Below are 25,008 nucleotides of genomic sequence, written 5' to 3' on the forward strand. Positions count from 1 at the left end.
GTGTGTTTTTTTTAGAATTTTTGGAAAGCAATTAAGACGCAAAAAAGGAGGAAAAAAATGTTTAAGACGATTTACATTCAACAGTTCCAATTTGCAAATCAGTTTGAATAAAATTTTTGTGATGATCGGTCGGTGGGTCTTAAGAAACTGGAGGGAATACTGGAGGGATTTTGATCAATTTGTCATGCCGCCTTACAGTATCGTGACTTGTGCAAAAATATTGACGATTATTCGTTTATTATTGGCATATTGATATCATCAATATTGATTTATTCATGTCGTCGACTCTTTTGTTTATTTTTTTAGTGAAAAAATATATATTTATTAGTCACTTATTGAGGAGGTTTTTGGCACGCGGAAGAAATAATTAAAATTTTGCGAGCTTAAACTATTAATTGTGTTTTTATTTAAGGGAAGCTATATAAGTATGAGGAGCTCAAGGCACAGGAAATATTTAAGATATATTTTCGTGGTTTTTATAATTTGTATAGATTTATATTTTTTCTAAATATTAATCAAATTTTGTTGCAACGTTTTATCTTGTGTTGTATTTGTTATATTGAATATATAATGACTCTTAAATTTTATTATAACCATTATTTAAACTTAATATCCTTTCCATTTTTTAATAACCTAATTTTATGCCTTTTTAATCACTGTTGACATATAATTTAAAATTTAAGGCCGCCACTTATCAGATGTTTTTAATGGTTTTTTCGAGACCCGGCTAGTCCCTTTTCACGGGCCTGACTTTTGACACTTTTTGGCCAAGACTGACAACTTTATTGGCCAAGTTATTTTGGGCAGAGTCACGCCCCTTGAACAAGACAGGAATTGCATAAGGCGAATCACGAATTTTTTCAGCTCGAAAATTACGCAATCCACGCAATGTAAATAAAATCACCTTTGGTGGGCTCCTTTTTTTTTTTGTTTAGGGCTGTAAGCAATTTGGTTAATTTACAACTTAATTTCTGCCATGGTTTTCAATTTAAAGTCACCGAACATTTCAATTTAAGCCATCGGCGCTGTTGGCCAGACAATTATGATAAACGCTGTTTATTTTTTTGCTTTTTTGGTTGAAGGACGTGTTTTTTTGTTTTTTTTTTTTTTGTGAGGGGTCTTAGCCATCCTGGTCGGTGTGTGTTGCATGCAACACGCTCATTTAACGCCCGAGTAGTTCATTTTCCACCTGGCAGCTTATTGATTTTCGCAGCCCAATTAAAAATCGAGCATCTCATGCCTAATTACCTCGAATCCTTGAGCCAAAAAAAAACATCCTCTAATTAAGGCTCTAATTAATAATCAATCAAGTGCAACCGGCAAGTGCCACAGAGTTTTTACGACTGGAAAACCCATAAAGTACAAACCAAACTGTCATAAATTTATGATTAATAAAATCTCAATTACTCTCGTTTCCTTATGCCCTCGGACAAAAAATTATAAAAATATAACTTTATGGCCAAAACAAAGCGCCAAAAAAAGTCAATGGCCAAAACGGCTAAAAAACAAAATGTAAATATTTACTAAAATGTTTTTGTTTTTTGCATTTTTGAATGAATCAATTTTTGTTTATAGGGTTTTTAGCCAGATGAGGGCGGCTAGAAAATGGAAATATTTAAAATGCACTGAAGAAAATTAATATAAGTAGAATTGAATAGAATTTTAAATACTTGGTGAAAGTTGGTTTTTAAAAATTAAATAAATAAAATGGCGAGAAAGAAAAGACTTCTATTTTCAATATTATATTATTAGTATATGTCCCCCTTTTTTCTTGCAGTGTTTATTTGGCTTTTTAATGAGAATCGAACTTCCAGCATCTGCATATATATTTTTAGCCCAGAAATCTGTTTAATTTTTTTGTTTTTGATTTTGTTGGGGGCCGGTCCAGACCCGGGTTCAATTGCCCGCCGTAAACCCGTTTTTCGTTCCGTAGCCCTGCTCTCCCCCTCCCTGGATTGTGCGTAAACTAGATGATGCCATTAAAAGTAATGTTTAAAATTGAAAACTCTTGAAAAAAAAAATGCAACAAAAATTACAGTTTTTTACTTTTAACGCCTTGACAGGCCAACAAACATGTTTAACATAAAAGATAAGCTACAAAAAGGAACGAATTCATAAAAAAAAATAAGTTAATATTGTGTATAAGTGTGTGCGAGTGTGCGTGTGGGCCTGAATTTATTTATAAAGGGCTCTTGGCCATAAAGTCGAAAAGCAGATCAGGTGGACGTCCTTGCAATCTGCGGTTAATGCAGCCAGTACGAGGTACACTAGTTTAAAAGGCTTGGGAAAATGGATAAAAATATATATACTAAAATATGGAAAATATGCAAGAAATATTTGGAATATTATAAATAAAATATACTATAAACAAAATATATATATACAAAATATATATACATATTTTAAAGCATAATAATAAACACAAAGTCATTAGTTTTATAAATTATATTACGATTCCTGGTTAAGTATATAAAAATATTAATAATATTAGGACCACTGTCTTGAAAGCCAAAAACTTGTTTTCGGCCCAAACGACGGGCCAAGAGGCCTCAAGTTAAGGCCCTCCGTCGAATGCCACAGGCCTCCATTTGCACCATTTATCATGTCTCGTGTCCGATTCCTTTCTAGGCAACCTTTTGAGGAGTCATCGTGGGGATGTGGATGCCCAGTACCATAACCAGAATGATGCTAGTGAGTATCCTTAAATCAAAGACACTATCTTACCACCTATAACCAAAAAAAACCCAAACAGTTAGCCGTCCTTGCAGCCTTCTTGGCAACTGAGGTCCAAGGACATGGCCGTTTGATGGATCCTCCGGCCAGGAACGCCATGTGGCGCTTTGGCTACCCTAATCCCGTCAACTACAACGACAACGAGCTCTTCTGCGGCGGCTATGCCATCCAGTGGGAGAAGAACAGCGGCAGGTGCGGAGTCTGTGGAGATGCGTACCACGTCAAGTCCCCCAGGCCCCATGAGGCTGGCGGGGAATATGCCAAGGGAATCATCTCCAGGTACTACACCGCCGGCCAGGAGATCGATGTGGAGGTGGAGCTGACCGCCAACCACTACGGACGCTTCGAGATCTTACTCTGCCCGAACAACAATCCCCGCCAGGAGGCCACCCAGGAGTGCTTCGATCGGTATCCGCTTCTCATCTCGGGCAGTCGGGAGCACCGCTACCTCATTCCCCGCGACGCCAAGAAGAAGGACATCTTCCGCTACCGAGTCCGCCTGCCTCCCTACGTGACCTGCACCCAGTGCGTCCTCCAGTGGACCTACTACACGGCCAATATGTGGGGCACCTGCGCGAATGGAACCGAGGCGGTGGGATGCGGCAAGGCTGGTGAGTTACAGGGCTACATAAAATCAATTATAGGTCTAAAATCTAAAGGGGGCTTTGGAAATGTTGCTCAATGTTGGCCAAAAGTTCCTTTTTGGCCATGACGACCTCAACTTGGTTGATTCCCATTTTTTTCATCAGACCAAAGGGCATAACTTGGCTTATATTCCTCTGATCAACGAATGCTATACCTTCCCGAACTTGTATCATTGAGTTTAGTAACAGAAGCTGGCAAAGAAATTTTTCAACCATTTTTAATTTTTCCAAGGGGTACCCTCATAATTTTTACCAAAAACTGACCCAAAATTTTTTTCGTTTAATATTTTTAATCTTTTAATGCAGATCGAAGGCAAATAAAACTCTGATTCACAAATGGTATTTCGTTTTTGAATCGGCAGCGAAATAGTAAAAATATTCACTAAACAGTCCATAAAAAATTTCGATTTTTCAAACTTAAAAAATTACCTAAAATGATTTAAAAATTTTTTGATTGTTGTGATGGTTAAATGAGCATAACTCGGCTAATACTTGGAAGATCCTTAAGTGGTATACCTTCTCGATCTTAGAACTCCTACCAGCATTATTTTTAATCAAAACATGTGTAAATACTTTTTGACCCATTTTTTCAAATTTTTTCAAGGGGTACCCTCATGATTTTGACCAAAAATTTGGATACATTTTTTTTGTTTTATATTTCCAATCTTTTGATGCGAATCGAAGGCGAATCGAATTCTGATTCACAAATGGTATTCCGTTTTGAAATCGGTTTTGAAATGGCTAAAATATTTTCTAAAAAGTATATACAAAATTTTTATTTTTGATAAATAAAAAAACCCTATTTTTCATTTTCCAGTCTTTGAATTTTTTTGATAGAAAAATGTGTATAACTCCGCTAATACTTGGAAGATCCTTAAGTGGTATTCCTTCTCTATCTTAGAACTCTTAGGAGTGTTATGTTTAATAAAAACATTTACCGTTCACTCTTAAGAAAAATTTATTTCTTTTTTTTCAGAAACTTTCCGTAACTGTGCGGATATAGCCATTATATCCAATACAGGCGGTGGAGTTCCCCCGATCTTTGTGAACAACAAGTCACCATATCTGCTATACTACAGGGACTACAGGGCACCATCGGATAACAATATATTCCCACTTATTGTGCGGTAAGTGTTGAAACTTTGCTATCTATATCTTTAAGATTTAGGATCTGTATCTCTTTAGTTTTTTCAATTCTCTGACAAACTGTCGCTCTACAAGCTTCTCAAGACTTTTATCCTTCTTCTCGATCTTTCATTTTCATCTTTCGACTTTCATTTTGAAAGTCTCTACCTTCTTAATCGGTTAAGTTTGAAAATTTTGAAAAAAGAACGCTTTCTAACTCTTGCTTTGGTTTCTAGCAATGCCACGCGGCATGCGCGCCAACGAGGCAAGGTTTAACCGCTTACCCGCTTAACCGCTTACCCGCTACACGTTCGAAAAAGCTTTGAAATCGTTTTTCAGGTTGCACAATATATATAGACACACTCATTCCATTGGAGTCCAGACTGGAAAATCGTACTAATTGGATATTGTTTTGAAAAAAAACAAAACGGGTAAACTTAGTTTAAGTTTTTGGTTTTTGGGATAAAAACACAAACACACACACTGCTGTATATAAAATAAATGCTTAAATAAACTTTTAAAATTGAATATTGCTCTTTCAGTTTAGCTTAACCGATTCGCTAGAACCGATTCGCTTGGTGTTGGAAAATCAATGGAGAAAAAATGGAAAACAGTTCAAAATATCATATTGCACATGAAATTTTATTAACATTGATCGACTTGGCATCCCTTTCCCCTAATCCTTTTCTTCGTCTCTTGCTCTTTCTTTCTTTCTCCGTTCGTCCTTTACCTTCAGCTATCTGTCCCCTTTCCTCTTTCGTTCTACAAGCCATCGATATTAAGTTAACGAGAAATTCAGAAATTTAAGGTTAAGAACTTGATATAACCGATTCGGATTCGGGTCTCGAGAGCCCCGAATCGGGTAGGGTTTGCTCCAATATTTAGGTTTCGGCGATCTTTCCAAAATGCTATTTTTTGCAGCTTTTTTTCGAGGGGGTTTTGGGGCACAAGCTCTCCGATGAACTTCGCGTTTTTTTAGGTTATGAAATGTAATTTGTTGAATCTGATTTGGGTCTGGAAAATGAACTTAGCAACTTATATCCGGATAGGTGAAGGCCATGATCAGGATAAGGAAGACAGTCACCTGGACCATGCCCACCAGAACGGTCTTGAGCAGTGGCATCCGCACCTTGGGCTCTACATTGCGACCGTTGGCGATGGGCGATTCCGGTGCCACCTGCCTTCCTGTGGGCCTCACCATCGATCCGGAACTCTTCTTCTTCAGCTTCATATTATTATTATCCTTATTATCGTTGTTTTTGTTGTTATTGTTGTTACTGGGCTCCGGTTGAGTGTCTTTATATTTTGGGCGGCGTTTGGTTGTGATCGGTTCCGGGTCAGATTCCGGTTGCAGTTTCGTTGCCGGTTCCTGTATGGCTCTCTTCAAAAGCTTCAAGCGGTTCTTCTGCATGTCCTCTTCCGTTTCCGGTTCCTTTTTAGCTGCTGTATCCGCATCGGTGTCCGTCTTGGCGTCCTGATCGGTTTGGGTTGTGCTGTGGACGACCAAACTGCTGCTTATCTTCCTCAAGAGGGAATCCTGAGCCTCCAGAGGGAATCTACCTTTATTGGCAACTTCCGTTACCACCGAGAGACGCGAACAGGCCATGGCACCGCCTCCGTAGTTGATGCCACCACCCCCCGCCTCTCGCTCCAGTTTCAGGGAGCTGCCCCGCATCCCCGCCTCCGCCTTGGGATCGACGTAGGCCAGGCTATTGAAGAACATCTGATCCTGGTCGATGAGGTTGAAGGTGGGTGGCGGCTTCTGGGCCGGACCATGGCTCAGGGGTCGCAGCTGCTGTAGCAGGAAATTTGGATTCTCGCGCAGCATCCGGAAGTTGGTGCACTGCAACGGTCCGCCACTGGCTTCTTCGACGGCGAGGGCCGAAGCCACTGGCTTAGCTACCGGATGGCTCCGATCCCGGAGCGAGGGCAGGTAGAAGCACTGCGAATCGTCGGCGGTCTTTAGCTCGTTGAGGGTCTTGGTCTCGATGCGGTACTCCCGGACAATACCGAAGCTATGCGAGAAGCCCAGGATGCGGGCCCGCTGGCAGACCATCGAGCAGTGCTCCACCCTCAAGTACCCCACCCGGGTGATGGGCAGCTCCTCAAAGTGGACGGGACCGGTGCGCGGAGTGTAGAAGACGCTCGAGGATTGCTTGTCCGGTTCGGCTTCTACCACGAGGTTGGTTAAATTCAATTCTGGCACGGCAACTTCTTTTTCTCCCACTTCTCCTATGAGACCTCCTCCGGTCTTCCTCTGTGTTGTGGCTGTCACCCGCAAGGTGGCTTCCAGCTTCTCTCCCAGCTCCTGCAGCATGCGGATCTCGTGATGCAGAGCCGGCAGATTCTGATTCTCTGCCTCTGGTCGCCGGTTCTTGGGGCTCTGAGTTTGCTCCAGCTGGCGCAAATGGCACTGACGATTACGCACCTCCTTCAGTTGGCGGCGCAGATCCTGGTTATTGGCGGCCTCAACCCGATCCTCTAGCTGGGTCTTTACGGTGGGGCTGTTCATTGGGCTGGACGCCGAACTGGAGGAGTACTCTTCCATATCCATCAAGGGGGCCATATCGAAGATGCCGGCATTGGCGGCATCCACCTGGCCCGCCCTACTGCGCAAAGCCTCCTCCAGAATGGAAGGACGGACTTTCCCTAAAAGTGTTATGATTGTATCTTAAGCAGGACAGAACTGTGTGTCATCTGGACTTACCACCCTGCTCCTTCTGATCCATGAGGTGTTCGCAGCTGGTCCTCAATTTCCGAGGTGTCAGGATCTCTTTGACCTTCCCCTTCTCCGGCTTGCACAGGTAGATGAAGCTCTTGTTCTGCTCGTCCGGCAGCCGAATGGCTTTCGCCAGCTTAATCTTGCGGCGGTCGGAGGAGCAGTTGCTGCCCCCGCGATCCCCAGGGTGACGCACTGGACTGGTGCTCTCGCTACCATGTGGGGTATTCATCAGTTGGCTGTGGTTGTAGTGGGGCGTCTGAGGATGACTGTGTACCTCGTTGTGACCGAGGTGGGCTCTGTGCTGCTCCACCTTGCCGAGATCCGGCTCCAGGGTCCGCATTCGCTGTGGTATGTTGCTCGGCATCGGGGCAGCCCGCTCCGCGGCCTTCGGAAGCTGTCGCTTAGCCATCCTGGGCAGGAGACTGCCCCGGTGCTTCCTCGGTGACGGGATGTTGGTGGAGTTTTGGTTGTTCTGGTTCATCATTGGTGCTGGAGGTGGGGCGGGGGTTCCCGGTGCCGCGGCGGTCTTTGTCTGGGGATAACGTGCCTTGGGAGACAAAGGGGTCAGAGGTGGTATCCAATCCTGGCCAGCTGCAGGACATTTAAGAGCCGAACGGCGAACTGTTTGAGCTAAAAATTGAGATTTTTTTTGTTGGTTATTTGTATTTTTTTTTTTTAGACTAAAAACTCTAAGACTATACTGTTCCTAATTTCTAAAACCCTAAGGTGTCTTTGAACTCCAAACTAGATATGGTCCCACCCCGCTAGGATTACTTACTGGTGGGCAATCCACGAGCCAGAAGCTCTGTCCTGGTGTACATGGTCTTGCGGCGCAAAGCCAACTGTTGAGCCTGTGTGATGGCTGAATTCTTTCCCTGATCCAGGTCGTGGGCTCCTGTCCCTCCTCCCGGCCCGTTATTCATCTGAATAACCTGATGAAGACCATCGTGGGCACGATCGAACTGCCTCATCTGGTTGAGGCGATTGCGATTCATTTCTGCAACATCAGCTGGGAGTTTGGTTCTATTTTCTTTTCAATTTTGAGTGGCTGGAGATTGGATTGGGGTTTTGGATTGCGGATTAATGGCTGTGGGGATATAGTCAATTATCTGCCAATCAAGGATGTAGAGAATTATGCTGTTCTTGGCCCGAAATGTTGAGATGTTATTGGAACGCTGGTCGAGTGCCTTGAGTAACTTTTTTAGCCGTCTGGTGAAATAAACAACATATATATGTTTGAATATATATATCGACCGGAGCTCAGATGACGTCCATTCTGGATCGAAATCAGACTGACAACAAAAGCACCTACAGCCCAGATTCTGAAAAAATGGAAATCTCAATTTAGCAAAGACTTCTTGGATAATTATTTTGTAGATTTATTTAGGAGTAGTATAGTACAGGACAGAAAATTTATTTTCCATAAAAAACACTCATAACTTGAGCATTTCCTATCTGATTTTTAAAATGGAATACCATTTATTAATCAGAGTTCCATTCTTCTTCGATCTACATCAAAATATAGCAAAAACCAAGCAAAAAAATATTGTCCCAATTTTTGGCCAAAATCCTGAGGGTACCCCTTGAAAAAATTTGAAAAAATGGCTCAAAAATTGTTTACTCACTAAGATCAGGAAGGTATACCATTTGAGGTTCTTTCAAGTATTAGCCGAGTTATGCTCATTTAACCACCACAAAAATCCAAAAATTTTAAAATCGTTTTAGGTAATTTTTTATGTTTGAAAAATCTGAATTTTTGCAAAAAATCATGAGGAAACCCCCTAGGAAAAAATGGGACACAAATTCTGCTGCCATTTTTTTAGGACCAAATTGTAGTTCCAGAAAGTAGAAGATCCTCCTGATCTTGTATAATCTGACATTAAAAGGCCAAGTTATGCCCTTCGACCTCATTGCAAAAAATATACTCTAGAGTCTAAATATACATTTAATTTCTTCTTTCGATCATAATTAAACTTTGGAACACCCTCGATGGTCTGGGGCTATGAGAGATCATTTTCTTCGCTTTCGATCTGGGCCCGGGCCTCGGCCAGAGCCTGTTTCTGCAGTTCCTCGTACTGGCTGACATTTGATTCCCTAACGATGAGGAATGGTATTGGTGAAATCCTCTTTTTCTTGACGATCTTGGGCGGAACCGGGGGCACGGGGCGTGGCCAGGAGAAACTATTTAGCTGCCAGCTGTAGGCATTGCTGGTAGAGCTGGCGCGGAAAGTACTTAATGGGGATATGGAAGTGGCGGAAGGAGGTCTCTTTTTGCCACGCAGCTTCCCTCCGTTCCCAACCAGCCCCTGGGCTGGATTCTTGGGAGACTGGAGCTGAAGCTGGAGGCCCATGTTGCAGGCGGAGATGGCGTTGCCGTAGCTGATCCTCAAACCCGCCAGATAACGGCGACGAGCGGCCAGGCGACGCGCCTCCTCGACTGCGGTCTCACCTAGGTGGCTGTTGGTCATCACCATCCTCCTCCGCCACCTACTCCACCTTTTCCGTCTCCAGTTTTCAGTTCTCTTTTCTGTGAAAGATATTAGACAGATTCCACCCAGGTGGCTCCAGATCAGGATATAACAGATATACATATCTAAAAATCGAAACTAACCCCCTAAAAATCGTATTCTTGCAGAGATCAAAAGTGTATTGGAGCTCCTGCCTTTAGGACTCTTCCTGGCATCGACAACTGGTGCGAAATCAACTGCCTGCGTTATCCTCCCAACTGCCCGGAGGAAGCCTGTCACTGTCCGTGAGTATTGATCCTTATATCCTACACTATATCGATGGTAATCCAACTCCTTATTCGAATTTCAGGCAAGAGTGTGTGGCCATTGGAGAGCTGGAAGGCCAGGAAGGAGCCGACACCTATTGCATGGACCAGTGCCTCAACTACAAGTCAGAGTGTCCTCCAGATAGATGCCGCTGCTATTAACCAGCTCCACTACTTCGAACTTATGCTACTGCCTATTCTACTATTCTACTACCTATTCTACTACTATCTAGTACTATTAACGCTCCTATGTATTGCTACTGCCCCCCCATTGCCCAGTGATGTTGCAACCAAGGTGTACGATGCGAGATCCAATGAATTTGAATTTGATATTGATTTCGATTTTGTTTTCACAACAAATGGGTCCATTTTGGTGGGAAAATTTGAAACGGGGGAGCTCTAAAAATGGTCACTTCCGCTAATGCCGCTTGGAGGCCTCGTAGAGAAAGGGCCGGGTGAAGGCCTCCAGGAGTTCACGCTGCTCCCGCAGCCTCCTGGTCTGAGCCACTGGTGACTCCTTGCTGTTGATGTAGCGCCGGGCGCGAAACAGGGCCGACACTGTACTCCCCAGCTGCTGCCAACGTTCGGTGGCCCGCGATTCCATCTGCAGATCCGGTATGGTCTTGGGCAGCTTGATCTGCGCTGGCATGGGCACTTGTTCAGGATCTGGGTCCGTGGGGCTCTTGGCACTCGGGTAGAGGAGCGTAGAGGCGTCAATCGGTGCCATGGGCATGGTCTGACTGCGAATAAGGACTTCGGCGCGCTCCTCACGGGCATCCTCTTCGCTATCCTCCGGCGGCAGGGCGGCACAACTTCCCGTGTGCAGATCCCGGACATGGGCGAAGCTAGATGCGATCCTGCGCAGAGGTACTTCATTCGGAGCATACAGTGGTGTCGGCGCTCTGTAAGGCAGCCGTGCGACCGCAGCCGATGGAGGCGTCGCAGCGGAGGCAGTTATATCCTTCCTACTATCCAGCCCCGAGGCGGTGTTGGCATTGGTGACACTAGCAACAGTCTGCCGCTGCCGCTGCATCCGGTTGAGATTTATGCTGGAGAACTTGTTACCGTAGCTGCGGCGCATCTCGGCCCGCTGGCGGCGTGCCTCCTCCGCGGTGATGGCCACGAGTTGATCCCTGGCCAATTTACGCTGTTGCGACGCCATGGCCTCCAGAATCCAAAAAGCGGAAAAATCTTAATTTAAACAATTATCGAACAAATTCAACTAAAAATTTGAAATAAAATATGACAAAAATGAGTCCGAAACGAGCGCTGGGAATTTTGGATTTTTTTACGAGAGTGTGTCGCGATACTACGAACAAAGGTTTTGTGTGTGGATCGGGCTGTCCAGGCAATGTGCTGCGATGGCTGGGGACGATTAACTAGATGGGACTCCCCCGCACAGAGAAACGGGATCGTCGGGCGGAATTCGCCCGGTCTACTGCGATTTTCCATCGAAAACTCGACAGTATAGTTTTACTACTTTATGGAACTACTTTACATAAATGGGCCAGACCTCATGGTCTTTTGATATATCTTTAATAAATCTTCCACATCTTAGAGTCTAACCGTACTTACAACAATATAAGTTACAGGAATGAAAAAAAAAAAATGTAAACATTTTCAAATATTTCTTTAGTGAATTTTAGAAATATTGCAAAAAAAAAATCAAAGTGGTTTTGTTTTGAATGGGGGAGTGAGAAGGGAGTTGTCCTCACTCCTTGAGATATATGACTGACTACCTAAAAGAACATTAGTATGTGATCAGAACTGCAGGCGCTTCTTTTGGGGCAGACTGTGACCACGAACAGTCGTCTCGATTAGTTTTCGTTTGAGTTGCGGCTTATCGTCGGCTTGGGCATTGGCGTTCTCCTTGGCGGCGAGAACGGACGAAGGCATGGGCAGCTTGGGGCCCACTGTTGGGGCTGGCTTGTTGGCAAAGTATTGCATGCTGAGTGCCTGCTGGCAGGAAACACGCCTTAGCGGATTCATGGCGAAAAGGCAGCGCATCAGGTGGATCAGATCGTTGTCGGCCGCCGTAAAGATGTTCTCGAGCGGTGTTCCCGGAAAATTGCGGAACTGTAGGTAGTCATTGAGCTTGCTGATATAGGGCCACTCGGTCTCCGATGGTGTGCCAAGGGTGGCAAATATTCTGGTCAGTTGATCCAGGTCAGAGTCGCCCGGCATGAAGGGAACGCGCAACATAAGCTCCGCCAGAATGCAACCCACAGCCCACATGTCCACCCCGGTTCCATATTGCCTGGCGCCAAAGAGCAGTTCCGGCGATCGATACCACCGGGTCACCACGTGGTGGGTGTAGACGCGATTCGGCGAGCCAAAGGACTTGGCCAAGCCGAAATCACCAATCTTAAGAATCCCATCGCTGTTGACTAGCAAGTTATTGGGCTTCAGATCCCTATGCAGGATCCAGTTCAGATGCAGATACTCCAGGCCCCGCAGAGTCATAATGGCGTATGCCTTTATGTTAGCCGGCGTAAGGATAATCTTTGTGTCCTTGATTATCACCTCCAGATCGGTGTCCATGAAATCAAACACCAGGGAGACATTCGACAGCTGGCCAAATACATCCACCAAACCGATAATGTTCTCGTGCTGCAGCTCCTGCAGGATCTTGATCTCCCGCAGAGCTGTCCGGTTAATGCCATCCCTGGCTTCCTCACGTGAGCCTTTCTTGATTTTCTTTACAGCCACAATCTGACTGGTAACTGCATCACGGGCTTTATATACAATAGCAAACTAAAACATAAACCAAGCAAACAATTGATTTGGGGTTTTTGTGTGGCCTATAAGGACTTCTCACCTGTCCCTCGCCCAAGAAGGATAGCTTAGCATATCGGTCTTTTTTGTCGCTGGCGTTGGGCAGCATATCACAGGCGTATCTTTCGTTTTTAATCTATAAATAAATAAATAAGACAAAATATAAACCAAGAAGTGCCGGCGAATTTGCCAGTGTGACCCGATAAAACTCGTGCGTCGCAGACTAAACAGTATTGTTAATAATACTTAATCGTTGAACAACACACAATATTGATAAGCTTCATGTTTTTTGGGTTTTCTTGAATAAACCATTTTTTTTACACTAGGCTCAATAAAATATTTTGTTTAAAGGTATGTACCGCATTTTTTTATATCAAATTGGTGTCTAGAATTGGTCAGAATTAACCATGAGAGTTAAAACCTTTAAGTCTAAAACAAAGCAACATATTTAGAAGAAATTTACTTAATTTTTTTAATGTAATTTAGGTAAATATTTTGATTAATATTTTAAAACAATATTTTTATATTTTATATGTATTAAATTTTCTTTTGTTATCGATAGTTATCGAAAGAGTGGCAACTCTTCAACCGCTCGCGTTTTACAGCACTACCTACCGGGAGCATTTTTCTTGCTGTTTTCTTTTTTTCGGGAGAACTTGTCTTGTCCTCTCAATTTGCTACTGTATTTTGAATTAAATCTAAAAAAGAAAGGCCAACACCATGGACGTGCGACCAAATCAAACCATTTATATAAACAACCTGAACGAAAAGATCAAGAAGGAGGAGCTGAAGAAGTCGCTCTACGCTATCTTCTCGCAGTTCGGCCAAATCCTGGACATCGTTGCATTAAAAACCCTCAAAATGCGTGGCCAAGCGTTTGTTATCTTTAAGGAGATTGGTAGTGCCTCGAATGCGCTGCGCACCATGCAAGGATTCCCCTTTTACGACAAGCCCATGCGGATTGCTTACTCCAAGTCAGATTCAGATGTCGTGGCCAAGATGAAGGGCACGTTCAAGGAGCGCCCCAAGAAAATCAAGCCACCAAAGCCGGCACCAGGAACCGACGAAAAGAAGTAAGTATTGAACATCCCGTCATATCAAAACAAATTGTAACTTTTTTGGCTTGCAGGGACAAGAAGAAGAAGCCGGCCAATGCCGAGAACTCGAACCCGAACACACAAACGGAGCAACCTCCCAACCAGATTCTTTTCCTCACCAATCTGCCGGAGGAGACCAACGAGATGATGTTGTCCATGTTGTTCAACCAGTTCCCTGGCTTCAAGGAGGTGCGTCTGGTCCCCAATCGCCACGACATCGCCTTTGTGGAGTTCACCACCGAGCTGCAGAGCAATGCCGCTAAGGAGGCGCTCCAAGGCTTCAAGATTACCCCGACGCACGCCATGAAGATTACCTTTGCCAAGAAGTAGGCTGCTACATACTACACGACTCACGTGTAAACGGCTGTAGCAACTACTCTTGGCGCGACATGCTTTTTTTTACAATCTTAATTTAACGAATAGAATAAATCGTCTTAAATATACCAAAACCATAGAAACAACGTGTGTTATTTTATCTTTGAATGGATGTTTATCTATTAGATAAATATTGCTAATATTGCTTAATATTATATTATATTTAATATTATTTTGTTCATCTTAGGTCTGCTTGGAACCCAAGGAATACCCACTTTCCTCCCTAAAAGCCATTAAAGAACACCAAAGCACCATTTTTTTTGGCCAAAAGATTATTTTTTATTTGATTTTTGTAACACAGAATTTAGGTGGCTGTAGTAACACTTCTTCATTTAAAACCTATTCTGCTAAGGGAGGTATAGTAAGTCATCAGATAAGTCATCACCCCGTTGGATCCCCAAACATGGTCAAACTGGAGTCTTGAAAAATGTCAGTCTGTGAAGAAAATGATTTAATTAATTAACTATTTAGTATTTAGTAGTAGACAAAAATACGTACGAGGAGAAGTTCGTGTCGAGGAGAGTAGGAGAGGGCCACTTCATTCTCTTCATACATCTGAGATCCGCACATTTTAAAAATCCTAATTTTTTAACCAATTCTTATTCTTTCCGGTAGGATAATGTCTTACCCGGAGGATCAATTAATAAATTAGAACAAGTTACTGTAAAGAAGGAACATAGAGAAGGGTTGAAGGAATTTTTCGAAGAAATACTCACAAATAATTGGTCATCTTTGAGCTTAATGCTAATGTGGGGAGTATTATCCCCTTTAACACGTCATGCTTTTTTAAAAAACCTAAACAAATATTTAATAATATTAGCTTTGAAAACTTTTTCAAATAAAACTTACGTTGCTTTTTTTTTTTGATGGAGATTAAAGCAATATACATACATTCCTGTAGACTAGGATTCTTCTTTTATAAAAAGCCTTGTAGTTAGGGTGGAGGTTTATTTTCAAAACCCCCGTTTTTGGGGACCTAATGTCCACTTTTATTATTTTTTTTTGTCCCCTTGGGAACGGACTGTCCGAAAACTAGATCCGATATGGTACTATACAATTTGTATGTTACGATAATCGTATTTTAATTTTTATACAATAGCAGAATGATCCACCCCGTGACCTGTAATCAATAGATTTTAAGTTAAAGCAAGAAAGTTAATATCTTTGGAGAAACTCACTTCGATATCCGGTTTCCATGTGGCTTTTGTAAAATTCAGGCGAATATAGAAAATTTTACTTCTGGCATTAGTCTTTAATAGTATTATCTTTAATATTTTTCTTCTTTTGAATTGACGGGATAATACTCACCGATAAGCTTTATGCAAATTAAACACAGAATTTAAAAAAACAAAATCGCTCGCCTTTTTTTACAATATCGAATTCCACTATTTTACAAATTTTGAAATAGTGTTTAGTTTTTTATTTACCGACTAGATTTTTGGACCGGGAAAATATTTTTTCCAAATATGAAATGCCAAAAGGTTTTTACAATTTTTTTTAAATTTTTTTAGTGATGTTAGCACTACAAGTGCTGGGATGCGACTGAAGCTGTTCGGGTTTGAGCTCCCCTAGCTCGAATGGAGCTGTCAGACAAATAAATTCAAGGCTAACTTGTTTCTAAAAAAAAATCTACTCTAAATTGTACATGAAACATTTCAGGATGAATGTGAAAATTAAATAAATAAGAATAGGAATTTTTGGGATTTGAAAAAATATTTTATTAAAGCTTTGGGCTCTAGAAAAAAAACAAAATCTCTCTTTTATATTTCTAAATACAAAAAAAAATTATTAGAATCTAAAGAGTCTATACCATTTAATATCACCTCTATATTATATATAATTTGATTGATTATTTCAATTAGAATGATTTAAAATATGAATGTTAAATGATAAAGTCATGCGAATTTTGGGGACTTGAAATAATATTATATTGGAGCCTTGGGCTCTTATTTAAGCTCTCAAATCCTCAAGAAATTTAAAAAATACAGAATCTAGCTATTAAGTCTCTTAATAAAAACTAATTAGACTCTAAAGAGCCTATACCATTTAATATCACCTCTATATTATTCAAAATCTGCTTGATTATTTCAATTAGAATGATTTAAAATATACAGAAACCATTCAAGTATAAAGTACTTAAAATAATATTATATTGAAGCTTTGGGCTCATATTAAAGCTCTTAAATCCTCCAGAAATTAGAAAAAAAAACAAAAGAATCTCCTTATTATGTCTCTAAATACAAACTAAAAACTAGAGCCTATACCATTTAATATCACCTCTATATTATTCAAAATCTGCTTGATTATTTCAATTAGAATAATTTAACAGAAACCATTCAAGTATAAAACCAGCGCCTTATTTTAACCTTCCCTTCATTAAACTTAAAATTATGTAAATTTTACAATTCAACTTGTGTACTTTATTTAAAACAGCAACCATCAGTACCATTTGAAATTTTTCATCAGTCGATTGTACATATTTCCGGATGGGATAGTGTTTGGTGTTACAATAGATCAGTATGGCATTCGAGTAATGGTTCGTTGTAGTTCTTGTTATAGTGTAGCATTCGAGAATCAAAGCAAAAAAGCATTATATTATTATGTATACCTTCCATTTAAGTGTATAGTGTAAAAAGTTTGTTTGTTTCTTTGAAGGGGGTGGTGTTTAGGTGAAATTCAGCACATTCTTGACATCCTAATTAGTTCTCCAAGGCTGCGCCCTTGGCCTCGGGAACAGCGCATCCTGTATCGCGATCGCCCAGCTCACAAATGCTGACGTCGCCACTGGTGGCGCTCGGCCCGGCACTGATGCTGTCCATCTCCGACTCGTTCAGAGACGATCCGCCGTCCAAGTGGCTGGACGAGTGGCCGTGGATGCTTTGGTCGGGATTCTCCACCGATTCGCCTACGTACTTTTCCATACACTTGGCCAGCTTTTCGGAATTGCCGCCAACGAAAAGCTCCACTACTTCGCCGCCCTTGATGAAGACGAATGTCGGCATGCTAGTCACGTTGTACTCAACGGTGATCTCCTCGTTCTCATCCACGTTGACCTTGAGGACGACAGCGCGGTCGGAATAGAGCTGGGCCAGCTCCTCCAATTTGGGCGCAATCACCTTGCAGGGACCGCACCAGTTGGCATAGAAATCGATCACCACCAGCTTGTCCCGGGCCTGGGCCAGCTTCTGCTCGAGATCGTCCTTGCTCCGCACTAGATACACCATGATTTTTTACTGCCAATTACAAGAAAACACAATATTATTTTTGAATTTAAAATTTTTTAGATCTTTTGCTCGACGTTCACCTTAGACAAGAAAAAAGAAAAATTATTCCAAAGACGATTGACAATCGAAGCAGTTGTGCCTCGGACGGAGAATTTTCGAGAATGATGGAGCTAACAGGAAGCACGCCGATGCTTCTGACGCTGCCTTGACTTTTCACCTCAACTACGTGGCAACTCTGCAAAAGGCAGCCATTTTGGCGAAAGCGAAGCTTGCTTGGAAACTCAATATTTGAATTGAAAAGAGATGCAAGAATATGCAAAAATTAAATATGATCCAGAAGGGGGGAGCATAATATTTATTTTTGTCTAACCAACTTTATAAACTTGTAGTGGTGTTGTTATGCACGTGGTTTCACATAACCTCAAATTTTGTAATGGATTGTTCTGGAAATGAAAATAAACCATGTAACCCCAAGTAGGCCATTTCCTCTATGTATTACTACTTTCGCCTCTAGCTTCCATCAGTACCATTTCAGTTCCCCGACAGTAGGCTACGGGTGGAGACGTCATTGGGTTTCCACTTTATAGCTGGCATTTGCAAACAAAACTTAAAATCACACACATGAAAAAATCTCTTTCGTCAGTCAACAAACCAAAAAACCTTTAGGACGCTGCTAAATTTTCAAGTGAAGCCAAAAGTAAATCCCAGTAAAAACCGTAATACCGTATAAACCGAGCCGGAAAATAAGAATTGACGGTGCAGGGACTAACTATGTCGTATCAGATCAAATCCACGCCGTATTTCCGGCGCATGTTCAACAACAGCAAGAAGAACGGGCAGCTGCAGAGATTGCGGGAGGAGTACGAACGGATCCAGGAGTTCAATGACCGCACCATCGAGCTCAAGATGCGCCAGGTGCGACTGAAGCGTCTCTTCAGGGAGATCGAGGATATCAAGGACGGCGGAGCTGGTGGTGGTAACAACAACGGCAACAATGTCGGCAATATGGGCGGTGGAGCAGGCGGTGCTGCCATCGGGCAGTCGGGGCAGGGGCATGCCCGAGATCGCTCCCGCGGCGGCTCCTGTTCCAGTGCCAGGGTGCGAGTCATGCGGCGTCGCCACCTCAGAACGATGGCGGTGTCAACGCCGGAGCAGAGACGTCACCACCAACGGGTGGAGGCCCTGACCCGAGCCCGGGAGCTGGGCAAGGAGATATCGCGCCGGAACGCCGAGATAGCGGAGACCGGAGGCGGGGGGTACCTGCGCAACGAATTGCGCGTCACCGCCAAGATGCAGGCGGTGCAGGACGCCCGCCGGGAGGCAGTGGAGCGGAGGGAGCGGGCGGCCAAGCGGATCAGCTACGGGAACGATCAGTCCCGCCAGAATCTGCTGCGCCAGCTCCAGGTGCGCCAGAAGCGCCTAATGGGTGGTCAATCACCGATGCGTCTGGTCCAGCAGACAGCGCGTCCGGCACAGGTGGGACCCAGTCGGGCTCATACTCACATCCACCAAGGCCATGTTCAAAGCCTTAGTCATGGGCAGCTGACGGTACCGCGTCCGAGTCGCCAGAAGCACAGTTCGCCCAGGTATCTCAACCGATACCCGGACTTCCGCCAGTTGACGGACAGCCAGCTGGACTTCCTGGCCAGCCAGGCGAGGGAGGAGCAGCAGCTACGTGTCCGGCGCGAAAACAACGCCACCTACAATAAAGCCCACTGCGAAGAAGTCGAGGAGGAAGACTTCAACACGGAAGAGCTGGCCGAGCTGGGGCTAGAGGAAGAGCGCCTGCGCCGGGAGATGAACTACTCAGAGGAGGAACGCCTCCAACGACACCGGGAATACTCTGACGACCGGCGGCGCCAAAGACAGACGAGTGACGAGCCGACCGATCTTGATGGGGAGGAGGAGAGTCAGGAGGAGGACCCCAACGACGATGGTCGTGAGGAAGTGAGCGGGGAGCTACCGCTCAACGGGAAGCGGGTACGTAAGACGGCTCTGGAGCAGGAGTTGCAGCTCCGACAACAGGTCCAGCAGGAGGACGAGGCCGAGGAGGCGGAGGAGCAGCGACGACGCATGCACCTGCGCGAGGAGACCTCACCCCTGCGGATGGCCCGCTTCTCGCTTAGCTCCACCACCACCACGGCCACGACAACCACACCTAGATGCGTCCAGGCACCACAACGCGGTGACGATCCCTCCGATGACTATGAAATGGTTACGGCGGCCTCCCATTCCGCCACCATAGCCGCCCACCAGCCCACTTGTTTTGTGCCGCCGAACGCAGACATCGATACCGATGACGAGGACAAGAAAGACGAGGAGCAGAAAGGAGAGTATCGTTTAAAGAAAGACGCTGGGGTGGATCCCATGCCGTCGGTGAACCACTGGCGAAAGATTTCCCTAATGATGCCCTTTATGAGTAGCAAGTCCAGGACCAGAACCGCGCCCACCGTAATCGAGCACCTCGACGATGCTGCACCCAACGTGTCCGGCATTTCCTATCACGGTATGGAGATCCACCAGCAACAGAGCCTGTTTCAGCGCCAGCAGGATCAGCCCCAGTATCATGTACAGCAGCCCCAGCGCCAGGCTACAGTTTACCGGGCGCCACACAGCGAGTATTTAATGTCCACCATCCAGTGCGTGGATGCAGTGGAGCTTTAAAAGGGATCCCCAACAGCATCCCCCTACCCTTCCTATGGAACAGAGATCCTGGATCGCCACAGTCACCTGCCCAATCTCCGCCAGCATGGGACTGGCAGCAGATTTACGAAAAAAGATCGAGTCAAAGGCAAAAAAATTAAATTTTTTTGTTTAATAAATTGGTAGTATTGAATAGATAGTATTAAATAGTTTTTATTTTTTGGGGAAAATAAAAACTTTATTTAACAGATTTCTTATCTGCTATAATGGGATAACCAAATGGTATAAGGAAAATAATAAATTGTGTGGTTTTGTGGTCAAGATTGAGGTCAAAAGTGTTTCCTTATTTAAACAAAAAACTTTTAGAAAATAGAGAGATGCTATGAGTCTGTTTCCTAGACAATATTCTAGAAGTCCTTCTTACAAAGTTTCAAAATATTAACAAAAAAAAAAAAAAATGCTAGTTCAAAAGCATGCATCCTACTTCAAAAGTACCATTCTTTTTATGTGCGGCCCATATCTCCCATTTCTTCCTTGGGTGCTCCTCCATTTTCTTATTTTTCTCCTCTTGATTCTCCATTTCGTTCTTTTTCATTTCTTGCGTCTCCATGTCCTGGTTTTTTGAAAAGGGAAAGAAGGTTCCCTTTTCTTTCTCTGAGCCTCCAGTTCTTTCGTGATTTTCTGCTCCAGCATTTCCTTTCTTTCATTTTTCGCTTCCTGCATCTTTATTACTTTCTTTTCCACTTTCTCCATCTTTATTTCATTCTTTTCCGGTTCCTTCAGCTTTATTTCTTTCTTTTCAGCTTCATCAATCTTTGTTTCTTTTTTTTCCGCTTCCTCCATCTTAGTAGCTTTGTTCTCCGTATCCTCCATCTTCAGACCCTTCTTTTCCGCTTCCTCCTTATCGTTTCTCCTCATCGATTCTCGCAGAGAATCTTTGTACTTTTTAATCCACGATTCCTGCTCCTCTCGGTATGACTGCATCCAGGCGACCAGCGCCTCTCTTAGCGTAGCATGGAATGGATTATGCATCGGCGGGACCTCATAAGAACTGTGGAACGATGGCGCATAGACTATTTCGTCGAAGATGTCCTCGAATTCCTCGTCATTCATGGGATACAGCCGTGACTCCAGCATCTCAAAACTGAAAAAGAATAATAAGGAATTGTAGAAGAAAACACCCAAAATATATTCCATTCTTACGAAGGCAGTCTCTCACGAAGATAACGAATCCTGCGCCCACCATTGTAATCGATGTCATCTTTGCCAAAGTGGTGACTCCGGCCCGCCAAGCCGGCCTCCACCAGCAAACGATTCAGCGAAGGCGCAAAGTCCTTGTCGTGCGACAGGCGCATGGACACGACACCATTCTGCGAGTCCACCTCGTCAACAATTGCATGAATTTCTCGGTCTTCCACCAATTGCCGGAAATGAGATATGGTATCCGGTGGCCAGTGCCGACCCAGAGGATGAACATGTGACAACGATCCTCGAAAAGCGAATGCCGGCTCATGTGCAAAAGACCTGGGAAGAAATTTCAGGTTTTTGGGCGACACATCCTCCCCACATCCAAAGTCCATATAGTATACAGATACAATGTCGCTATTTGGTGGCGGTGTCGCCACGATCCTAGCCCGGCGCCAAGCGGAATTCTTACTGGCCGCGCAGATGTAGCCCTCTTTGAGGAAATAAGGCGTTATCGGATAATCGTAGTCTGCACTCTTAGACGAACTTTGGTTGTAGAAAAGGCTATCAGAAAAATAGGAGCGATCAGAAAAGGAGCGATCAAGGATAGGTAGCGAGGATAAATCACCAAACTTACGCAATATCACTATTCATATCCCTCAAATGTCTGGTATCGTGCATCTCGTTTGACAAGTTAAACCAAAAGTGAAAAGGACCATAAACTTCAGTAACGAAGATTTGAATATTGGCGCCGACAGTGCAGATATTTTCGAATGACATAGGCGGTAGCTTCTCGCCCGGTTCAACCGCATCGTGGGGCCTGTCCATCTTGAAAACCGCATCGGTCTGTTAACCAAAAAAACAATCAAAATAGGGAGAATAGAGAGAAACTCTACGGCGAGGGGTCTTACCAAACAGCACTCTGGCACAGCAACATGAAATTGCAGGCGTTGGTCAAACAAAGCTATCTGCTTATCCGGATTCCTTCCATCCTGATTCTTTTCGCACGATGTTTCATCCCCCAAGTACTGAGCAAAAGGATTTGTGCCTTTTGCCACAACCTCTGCATCGTTGCTATCTATTGAGATGGAATTTGGCAATGTCGAGTCCTTGTCAAGGTCTTCAGGTGGCGACTTCACCGCTGGATCTGTAGGCCCAATGTCTGTGGGATCAGTTTCGCGGTTCGACCCATCGGGAGGACTTGCCGTCGACTTGAGCCATCCGTCTATGTATCCTATATAGTCCGCAGGTATGTCCTTGGATTGCTCAATGTATCGGTCGAGTTCCAGTGCATTCATCTTTTTCTGAGCCACCCAAGCAGCTAAATTGTCGTGTTCTGAATAGTAGATATTGATGGGCTTCTTAAGGGTAGATGGATTCTGATAAGGAGACTGTTCCTGCTTCGGGGCTTCTATGGGCTTTGAATTTGGGATTTCCCGGGGTGATTGAGAATGGGTTCGACCCTTTGAACTCCATTTTTTCGAATCTTGATAATGAAAAACAGCCTAAATGCAAAAAAATGTTGGTTTATTTAGTTGTCTTCCGAGTACCATAAGAATTCACATTTTTTTGGTCCAGCGAAGCTTTGGTTGGTCTGGGGTTTCGCAAGCCTTTTTGGCGGTTATATACATGTTGTTTCTTTCGAAAAACTTTTGGCGGATGCCGATCTCTCTGGGGTGCCAAGTAATATTTCTTCGATTCCTCTTCCATTTCAAAATAATATTTATAATCGTTAGCTTATAAGGCGTCTTCCATGGAATGATGAATTAACTGTAATTTGAATTACCAACAGCGTGGCAGCACAGTACCATGTTGCCAGAAAAACCACTCAATCATCGGAAAAAGTTATATTTGTCTGAAAATGTGAGAGATATGTTCTCTTATTTGAATATTGCACTACAATTACCTTAAAAATAATAATTATTAAATTTTTAGATTAATTATATTAATATTTTATGTTTATAAATCGTTTCACACCCACCACTAGTTTGTGCAGGTCTGGCAACACTGGCTTTGGGGTTTCGGTTTGTTTACGGTGCACGTGTTGCCCAAGAAGTCCAATTCTGACTTAAATAAGTGCACAACTATATCACAAAAATGGACAGCGAAGCGGATGACTACGAGATGAGCGGCTCCGAGAAGGAGTACGACGAGGAGGAGCGCGAGATTCTGGAGGATCTGCGTAAGCAACGCAAAAAACGACAGGAACAGGATCCCCGCCAAGAAGTTTTGGCCTTTAGCGACGAGGACGACGATGAGGATGAGGATGAGGACGGGGATGTGAAGGAACTGATGCGCGACAGCGACATCGAGGGAGCTGAGGATGACGACGCCGATCTGCCCAACACAATGGACTGGGGTAGTAAACGAAGCACCTACTACAACACAGACTTTGTAGACCAGGACTACAGCAGCTACAATGCTCAGGAGGAGGACCTGGCCCGCGCCGAGGAGGATGAGGCCAAAAGAATCCAGCTGCGTCTGGCCAAGCGGCTCAGCGAGGCGGATTTCCAGTTGGACGACGTCAAGGCAGACAGCAGTGGCGATGAAGAGGATACGTCCGCCAGTAAGTCGGCTCCGGGCATTAAAGTGAGTCTGAAAACAAAAATTATGTAAATATATGTTAAAATTTGTGTGGTTTTTGCAGATCACTACCGACCTGACAGGCCTTTCGGCACGTGAGCGACTCCAGCTTCTCCAGAAGGATTCCCCAGAGTTCCTGGGGCTTACACAAGACTTTCAGAAGCATCTAGAGGAGGTTAAAGAGCTGTTAACGCCAGTTTTGAACTATGTAAGGAACCATGGTGTGCCCATGGTACCGCCCTTGAAGTTCGCCAGTCTCTACCACAACGTGCTCGCCACCTACTGTTCCAACGTAGCCTTCTACTTGCTTCTGAAGGCGCGACGCAGTAGCGTCAAGTTCCATCCGGTGGCTAAGCGTCTCGTCCAGCTTAAGCAGCTAAGGGATCAGTTGGCGCCGCGCTACGAGGAGTACATACGGCCCCAGCTGGAGGCTCTGCTGGAAAGGATTCAGGACGGAGATGCCTTCACAGTTTTGGATGTATCCCAGCGCAAGGCCAAGCTTCAGATCTTGAACAAATACAGCAATGGCGAGGTGGCCGCCAATGAATCGACCGATGATGAGGGTGCTACAAAACAAAGGAACGATGGAGACCAACTGGAGGACGGCGGGGAAGAAGATGAGGATGAGGAGCCGGATGAGGAAGACGCACGCCGTGGCATCACCTACCAAATGGCCAAAAACAAGGGTCTCACTCCCCACCGAAAGAAGGAACTACGCAATCCGCGCGTCAAGCACCGCGGCAAGTACCGAAAGGCTCTTATCCGGCGCAAGGGTGCAGTGCGCACGGTACGGAAGGAGGTTCAACGCTACGGAGGCGAGATGTCCGGCATCAAGGCATCCGTCACCAAGAGTGTCAAGTTCCGTTCCTAGTAATCCAGATAGTCCACATTTTAATCAAATAAAAATCCAAAAAATATGTTTTAGTTTTGTCCAAATGCTAAGTTTAATAGGGAGTGTAGCTTGGAATCATTTTGGATATTCCACTCAAGGATCAGATGGATGTTGGCCGAGTTATGGGCTTTCGTATCGAGGCTTAAGATCGGATGGATATTGCCCGATATGGATATGGATATTGCCCGAGATATCAATATCTTCCCAAGGACGATATTTTGGAGTTTCATGATTTTC

The 25,008-nt window shown here is 44.1% G+C and overlaps 9 protein-coding genes and 1 long non-coding RNA gene across 12 annotated transcripts; 4 read left to right on the plus strand and 6 right to left on the minus strand.

The window, feature by feature from the left end:
- Positions 1–2,649: 2,649 nt before the first annotated feature.
- LOC108129041 (uncharacterized) lies at positions 2,650–10,177 on the plus strand. 2 transcript variants are annotated; one of them, XM_043209823.2, is made up of 5 exons: positions 2,650–2,691; positions 2,753–3,344; positions 4,354–4,504; positions 9,860–9,976; positions 10,042–10,177. In XM_043209823.2, exons 1-5 carry the CDS (start codon positions 2,656–2,658, stop codon positions 10,157–10,159), a joined length of 1,014 nt encoding a protein of 337 aa, XP_043065758.1. In that variant the 5' UTR covers positions 2,650–2,655; the 3' UTR covers positions 10,160–10,177. The 2 variants fall into 2 exon arrangements, with proteins under 2 accessions (XP_043065758.1, XP_043065760.1); XM_043209825.2 differs by lacking the exons at positions 9,860–9,976; positions 10,042–10,177 and adding an exon at positions 4,739–4,849.
- LOC108129039 (uncharacterized) lies at positions 5,126–8,529 on the minus strand. The gene is made up of 3 exons (XM_017246955.3): positions 8,003–8,529; positions 7,210–7,854; positions 5,126–7,151 (listed from the first exon to the last, which is right to left on the minus strand). Exons 1-3 carry the CDS (start codon positions 8,217–8,219, stop codon positions 5,530–5,532), a joined length of 2,484 nt encoding a protein of 827 aa, XP_017102444.2. The 5' UTR covers positions 8,220–8,529; the 3' UTR covers positions 5,126–5,529.
- LOC108129043 (uncharacterized) lies at positions 9,152–11,422 on the minus strand. Its single transcript, XM_017246960.3, has one exon. The coding sequence runs from the start codon at positions 11,157–11,159 to the stop codon at positions 10,416–10,418; it is 744 nt and encodes a 247-aa protein (XP_017102449.2). The 5' UTR covers positions 11,160–11,422; the 3' UTR covers positions 9,152–10,415.
- A 94-nt stretch (positions 11,423–11,516) lies between these two features.
- Cdk7 (Cyclin-dependent kinase 7) lies at positions 11,517–12,992 on the minus strand. Its single transcript, XM_017246956.3, has 2 exons — positions 12,816–12,992; positions 11,517–12,751 (listed from the first exon to the last, which is right to left on the minus strand). The coding sequence occupies exons 1-2, from the start codon at positions 12,879–12,881 to the stop codon at positions 11,759–11,761; spliced, it is 1,059 nt and encodes a 352-aa protein (XP_017102445.1). The 5' UTR covers positions 12,882–12,992; the 3' UTR covers positions 11,517–11,758.
- A 376-nt stretch (positions 12,993–13,368) lies between these two features.
- Positions 13,369–14,330, plus strand: snf (U1 small nuclear ribonucleoprotein A snf). The gene is made up of 2 exons (XM_017246901.3): positions 13,369–13,845; positions 13,902–14,330. The coding sequence occupies exons 1-2, from the start codon at positions 13,493–13,495 to the stop codon at positions 14,197–14,199; spliced, it is 651 nt and encodes a 216-aa protein (XP_017102390.1). The 5' UTR covers positions 13,369–13,492; the 3' UTR covers positions 14,200–14,330.
- Positions 14,331–14,504: 174 nt separating this feature from the next.
- On the minus strand, positions 14,505–15,795 carry LOC108129006 (uncharacterized). Of its 2 annotated transcripts, none has more exons than XR_006245953.2 (6): positions 15,553–15,795; positions 15,423–15,509; positions 15,094–15,364; positions 14,961–15,039; positions 14,743–14,905; positions 14,505–14,679 (listed from the first exon to the last, which is right to left on the minus strand). It is a non-coding gene; the product is annotated as an uncharacterized lncRNA (long non-coding RNA). The 2 variants fall into 2 exon arrangements; XR_001773534.3 differs by having other exon boundaries at positions 15,423–15,494; positions 15,553–15,794.
- An 850-nt stretch (positions 15,796–16,645) lies between these two features.
- Positions 16,646–17,692, minus strand: TrxT (Thioredoxin T). Its single transcript, XM_017246981.3, has 2 exons — positions 17,549–17,692; positions 16,646–17,477 (listed from the first exon to the last, which is right to left on the minus strand). The coding sequence occupies exon 2, from the start codon at positions 17,466–17,468 to the stop codon at positions 16,944–16,946; it is 525 nt and encodes a 174-aa protein (XP_017102470.2). The 5' UTR covers positions 17,469–17,477; positions 17,549–17,692; the 3' UTR covers positions 16,646–16,943.
- Positions 17,549–23,089, minus strand: LOC108128979 (uncharacterized). Its single transcript, XM_043210058.2, has 6 exons — positions 22,860–23,089; positions 22,208–22,801; positions 21,934–22,142; positions 21,315–21,860; positions 17,971–21,255; positions 17,549–17,911 (listed from the first exon to the last, which is right to left on the minus strand). Exons 1-5 carry the CDS (start codon positions 23,004–23,006, stop codon positions 20,703–20,705), a joined length of 2,049 nt encoding a protein of 682 aa, XP_043065993.2. The 5' UTR covers positions 23,007–23,089; the 3' UTR covers positions 17,549–17,911; positions 17,971–20,702.
- Positions 18,240–20,310, plus strand: LOC108129057 (trichohyalin). Its single transcript, XM_017246980.3, has one exon. The coding sequence runs from the start codon at positions 18,240–18,242 to the stop codon at positions 20,130–20,132; it is 1,893 nt and encodes a 630-aa protein (XP_017102469.2). The 3' UTR covers positions 20,133–20,310.
- A 200-nt stretch (positions 23,090–23,289) lies between the features above and the next one.
- Sas10 (UTP3 small subunit processome component Sas10) lies at positions 23,290–24,803 on the plus strand. The gene is made up of 2 exons (XM_017246896.3): positions 23,290–23,885; positions 23,944–24,803. Exons 1-2 carry the CDS (start codon positions 23,394–23,396, stop codon positions 24,748–24,750), a joined length of 1,299 nt encoding a protein of 432 aa, XP_017102385.2. The 5' UTR covers positions 23,290–23,393; the 3' UTR covers positions 24,751–24,803.
- Positions 24,804–25,008: the final 205 nt, after the last annotated feature.

Source organism: Drosophila bipectinata, chromosome XL (genome assembly GCF_030179905.1).
Source record: "Drosophila bipectinata strain 14024-0381.07 chromosome XL, DbipHiC1v2, whole genome shotgun sequence".
NCBI lineage: Eukaryota > Metazoa > Arthropoda > Insecta > Diptera > Drosophilidae > Drosophila > Drosophila bipectinata.

Excerpts from the sequence above, each read along its gene's own strand:
- LOC108129041 (XM_043209823.2), top strand. The coding sequence starts at position 2,656 with ATGTGGATGCCCAGTACCATAACCAGAATGATGCTA. Across the intron at positions 3,345-4,353 it reads GGTGGGATGCGGCAAGGCTG|AAACTTTCCGTAACTGTGCG; the intron begins GTGAGTTACAGG and ends CTTTTTTTTCAG. Across the intron at positions 4,505-9,859 it reads ATATTCCCACTTATTGTGCG|AGATCAAAAGTGTATTGGAG; the intron begins GTAAGTGTTGAA and ends GTATTCTTGCAG.
- LOC108129039 (XM_017246955.3), bottom strand. The coding sequence starts at position 8,219 with ATGAATCGCAATCGCCTCAACCAGATGAGGCAGTTCGATCGTGCCCAC. Across the intron at positions 7,855-8,002 it reads GGCTCGTGGATTGCCCACCA|CTCAAACAGTTCGCCGTTCG; the intron begins GTAAGTAATCCT and ends CTCAATTTTTAG. Across the intron at positions 7,152-7,209 it reads GGATCAGAAGGAGCAGGGTG|GGAAAGTCCGTCCTTCCATT; the intron begins GTAAGTCCAGAT and ends TAACACTTTTAG.
- LOC108129043 (XM_017246960.3), bottom strand. The coding sequence starts at position 11,159 with ATGGCGTCGCAACAGCGTAAATTGGCCAGGGATCAACTCGTGGCCATC.
- Cdk7 (XM_017246956.3), bottom strand. The coding sequence starts at position 12,881 with ATGCTGCCCAACGCCAGCGACAAAAAAGACCGATATGCTAAGCTATCC. Across the intron at positions 12,752-12,815 it reads CCTTCTTGGGCGAGGGACAG|TTTGCTATTGTATATAAAGC; the intron begins GTGAGAAGTCCT and ends TTTATGTTTTAG.
- snf (XM_017246901.3), top strand. The coding sequence starts at position 13,493 with ATGGACGTGCGACCAAATCAAACCATTTATATAAACAACCTGAACGAA. Across the intron at positions 13,846-13,901 it reads CCAGGAACCGACGAAAAGAA|GGACAAGAAGAAGAAGCCGG; the intron begins GTAAGTATTGAA and ends TTTGGCTTGCAG.
- TrxT (XM_017246981.3), bottom strand. The coding sequence starts at position 17,468 with ATGGTGTATCTAGTGCGGAGCAAGGACGATCTCGAGCAGAAGCTGGCC.
- LOC108129057 (XM_017246980.3), top strand. The coding sequence starts at position 18,240 with ATGTCGTATCAGATCAAATCCACGCCGTATTTCCGGCGCATGTTCAAC.
- LOC108128979 (XM_043210058.2), bottom strand. The coding sequence starts at position 23,006 with ATGGAAGAGGAATCGAAGAAATATTACTTGGCACCCCAGAGAGATCGG. Across the intron at positions 22,143-22,207 it reads CTGTGCCAGAGTGCTGTTTG|ACCGATGCGGTTTTCAAGAT; the intron begins GTAAGACCCCTC and ends TTTGGTTAACAG. Across the intron at positions 21,256-21,314 it reads CTTCGTGAGAGACTGCCTTC|TTTTGAGATGCTGGAGTCAC; the intron begins GTAAGAATGGAA and ends ATTCTTTTTCAG.
- Sas10 (XM_017246896.3), top strand. The coding sequence starts at position 23,394 with ATGGACAGCGAAGCGGATGACTACGAGATGAGCGGCTCCGAGAAGGAG. Across the intron at positions 23,886-23,943 it reads AGTCGGCTCCGGGCATTAAA|ATCACTACCGACCTGACAGG; the intron begins GTGAGTCTGAAA and ends TGGTTTTTGCAG.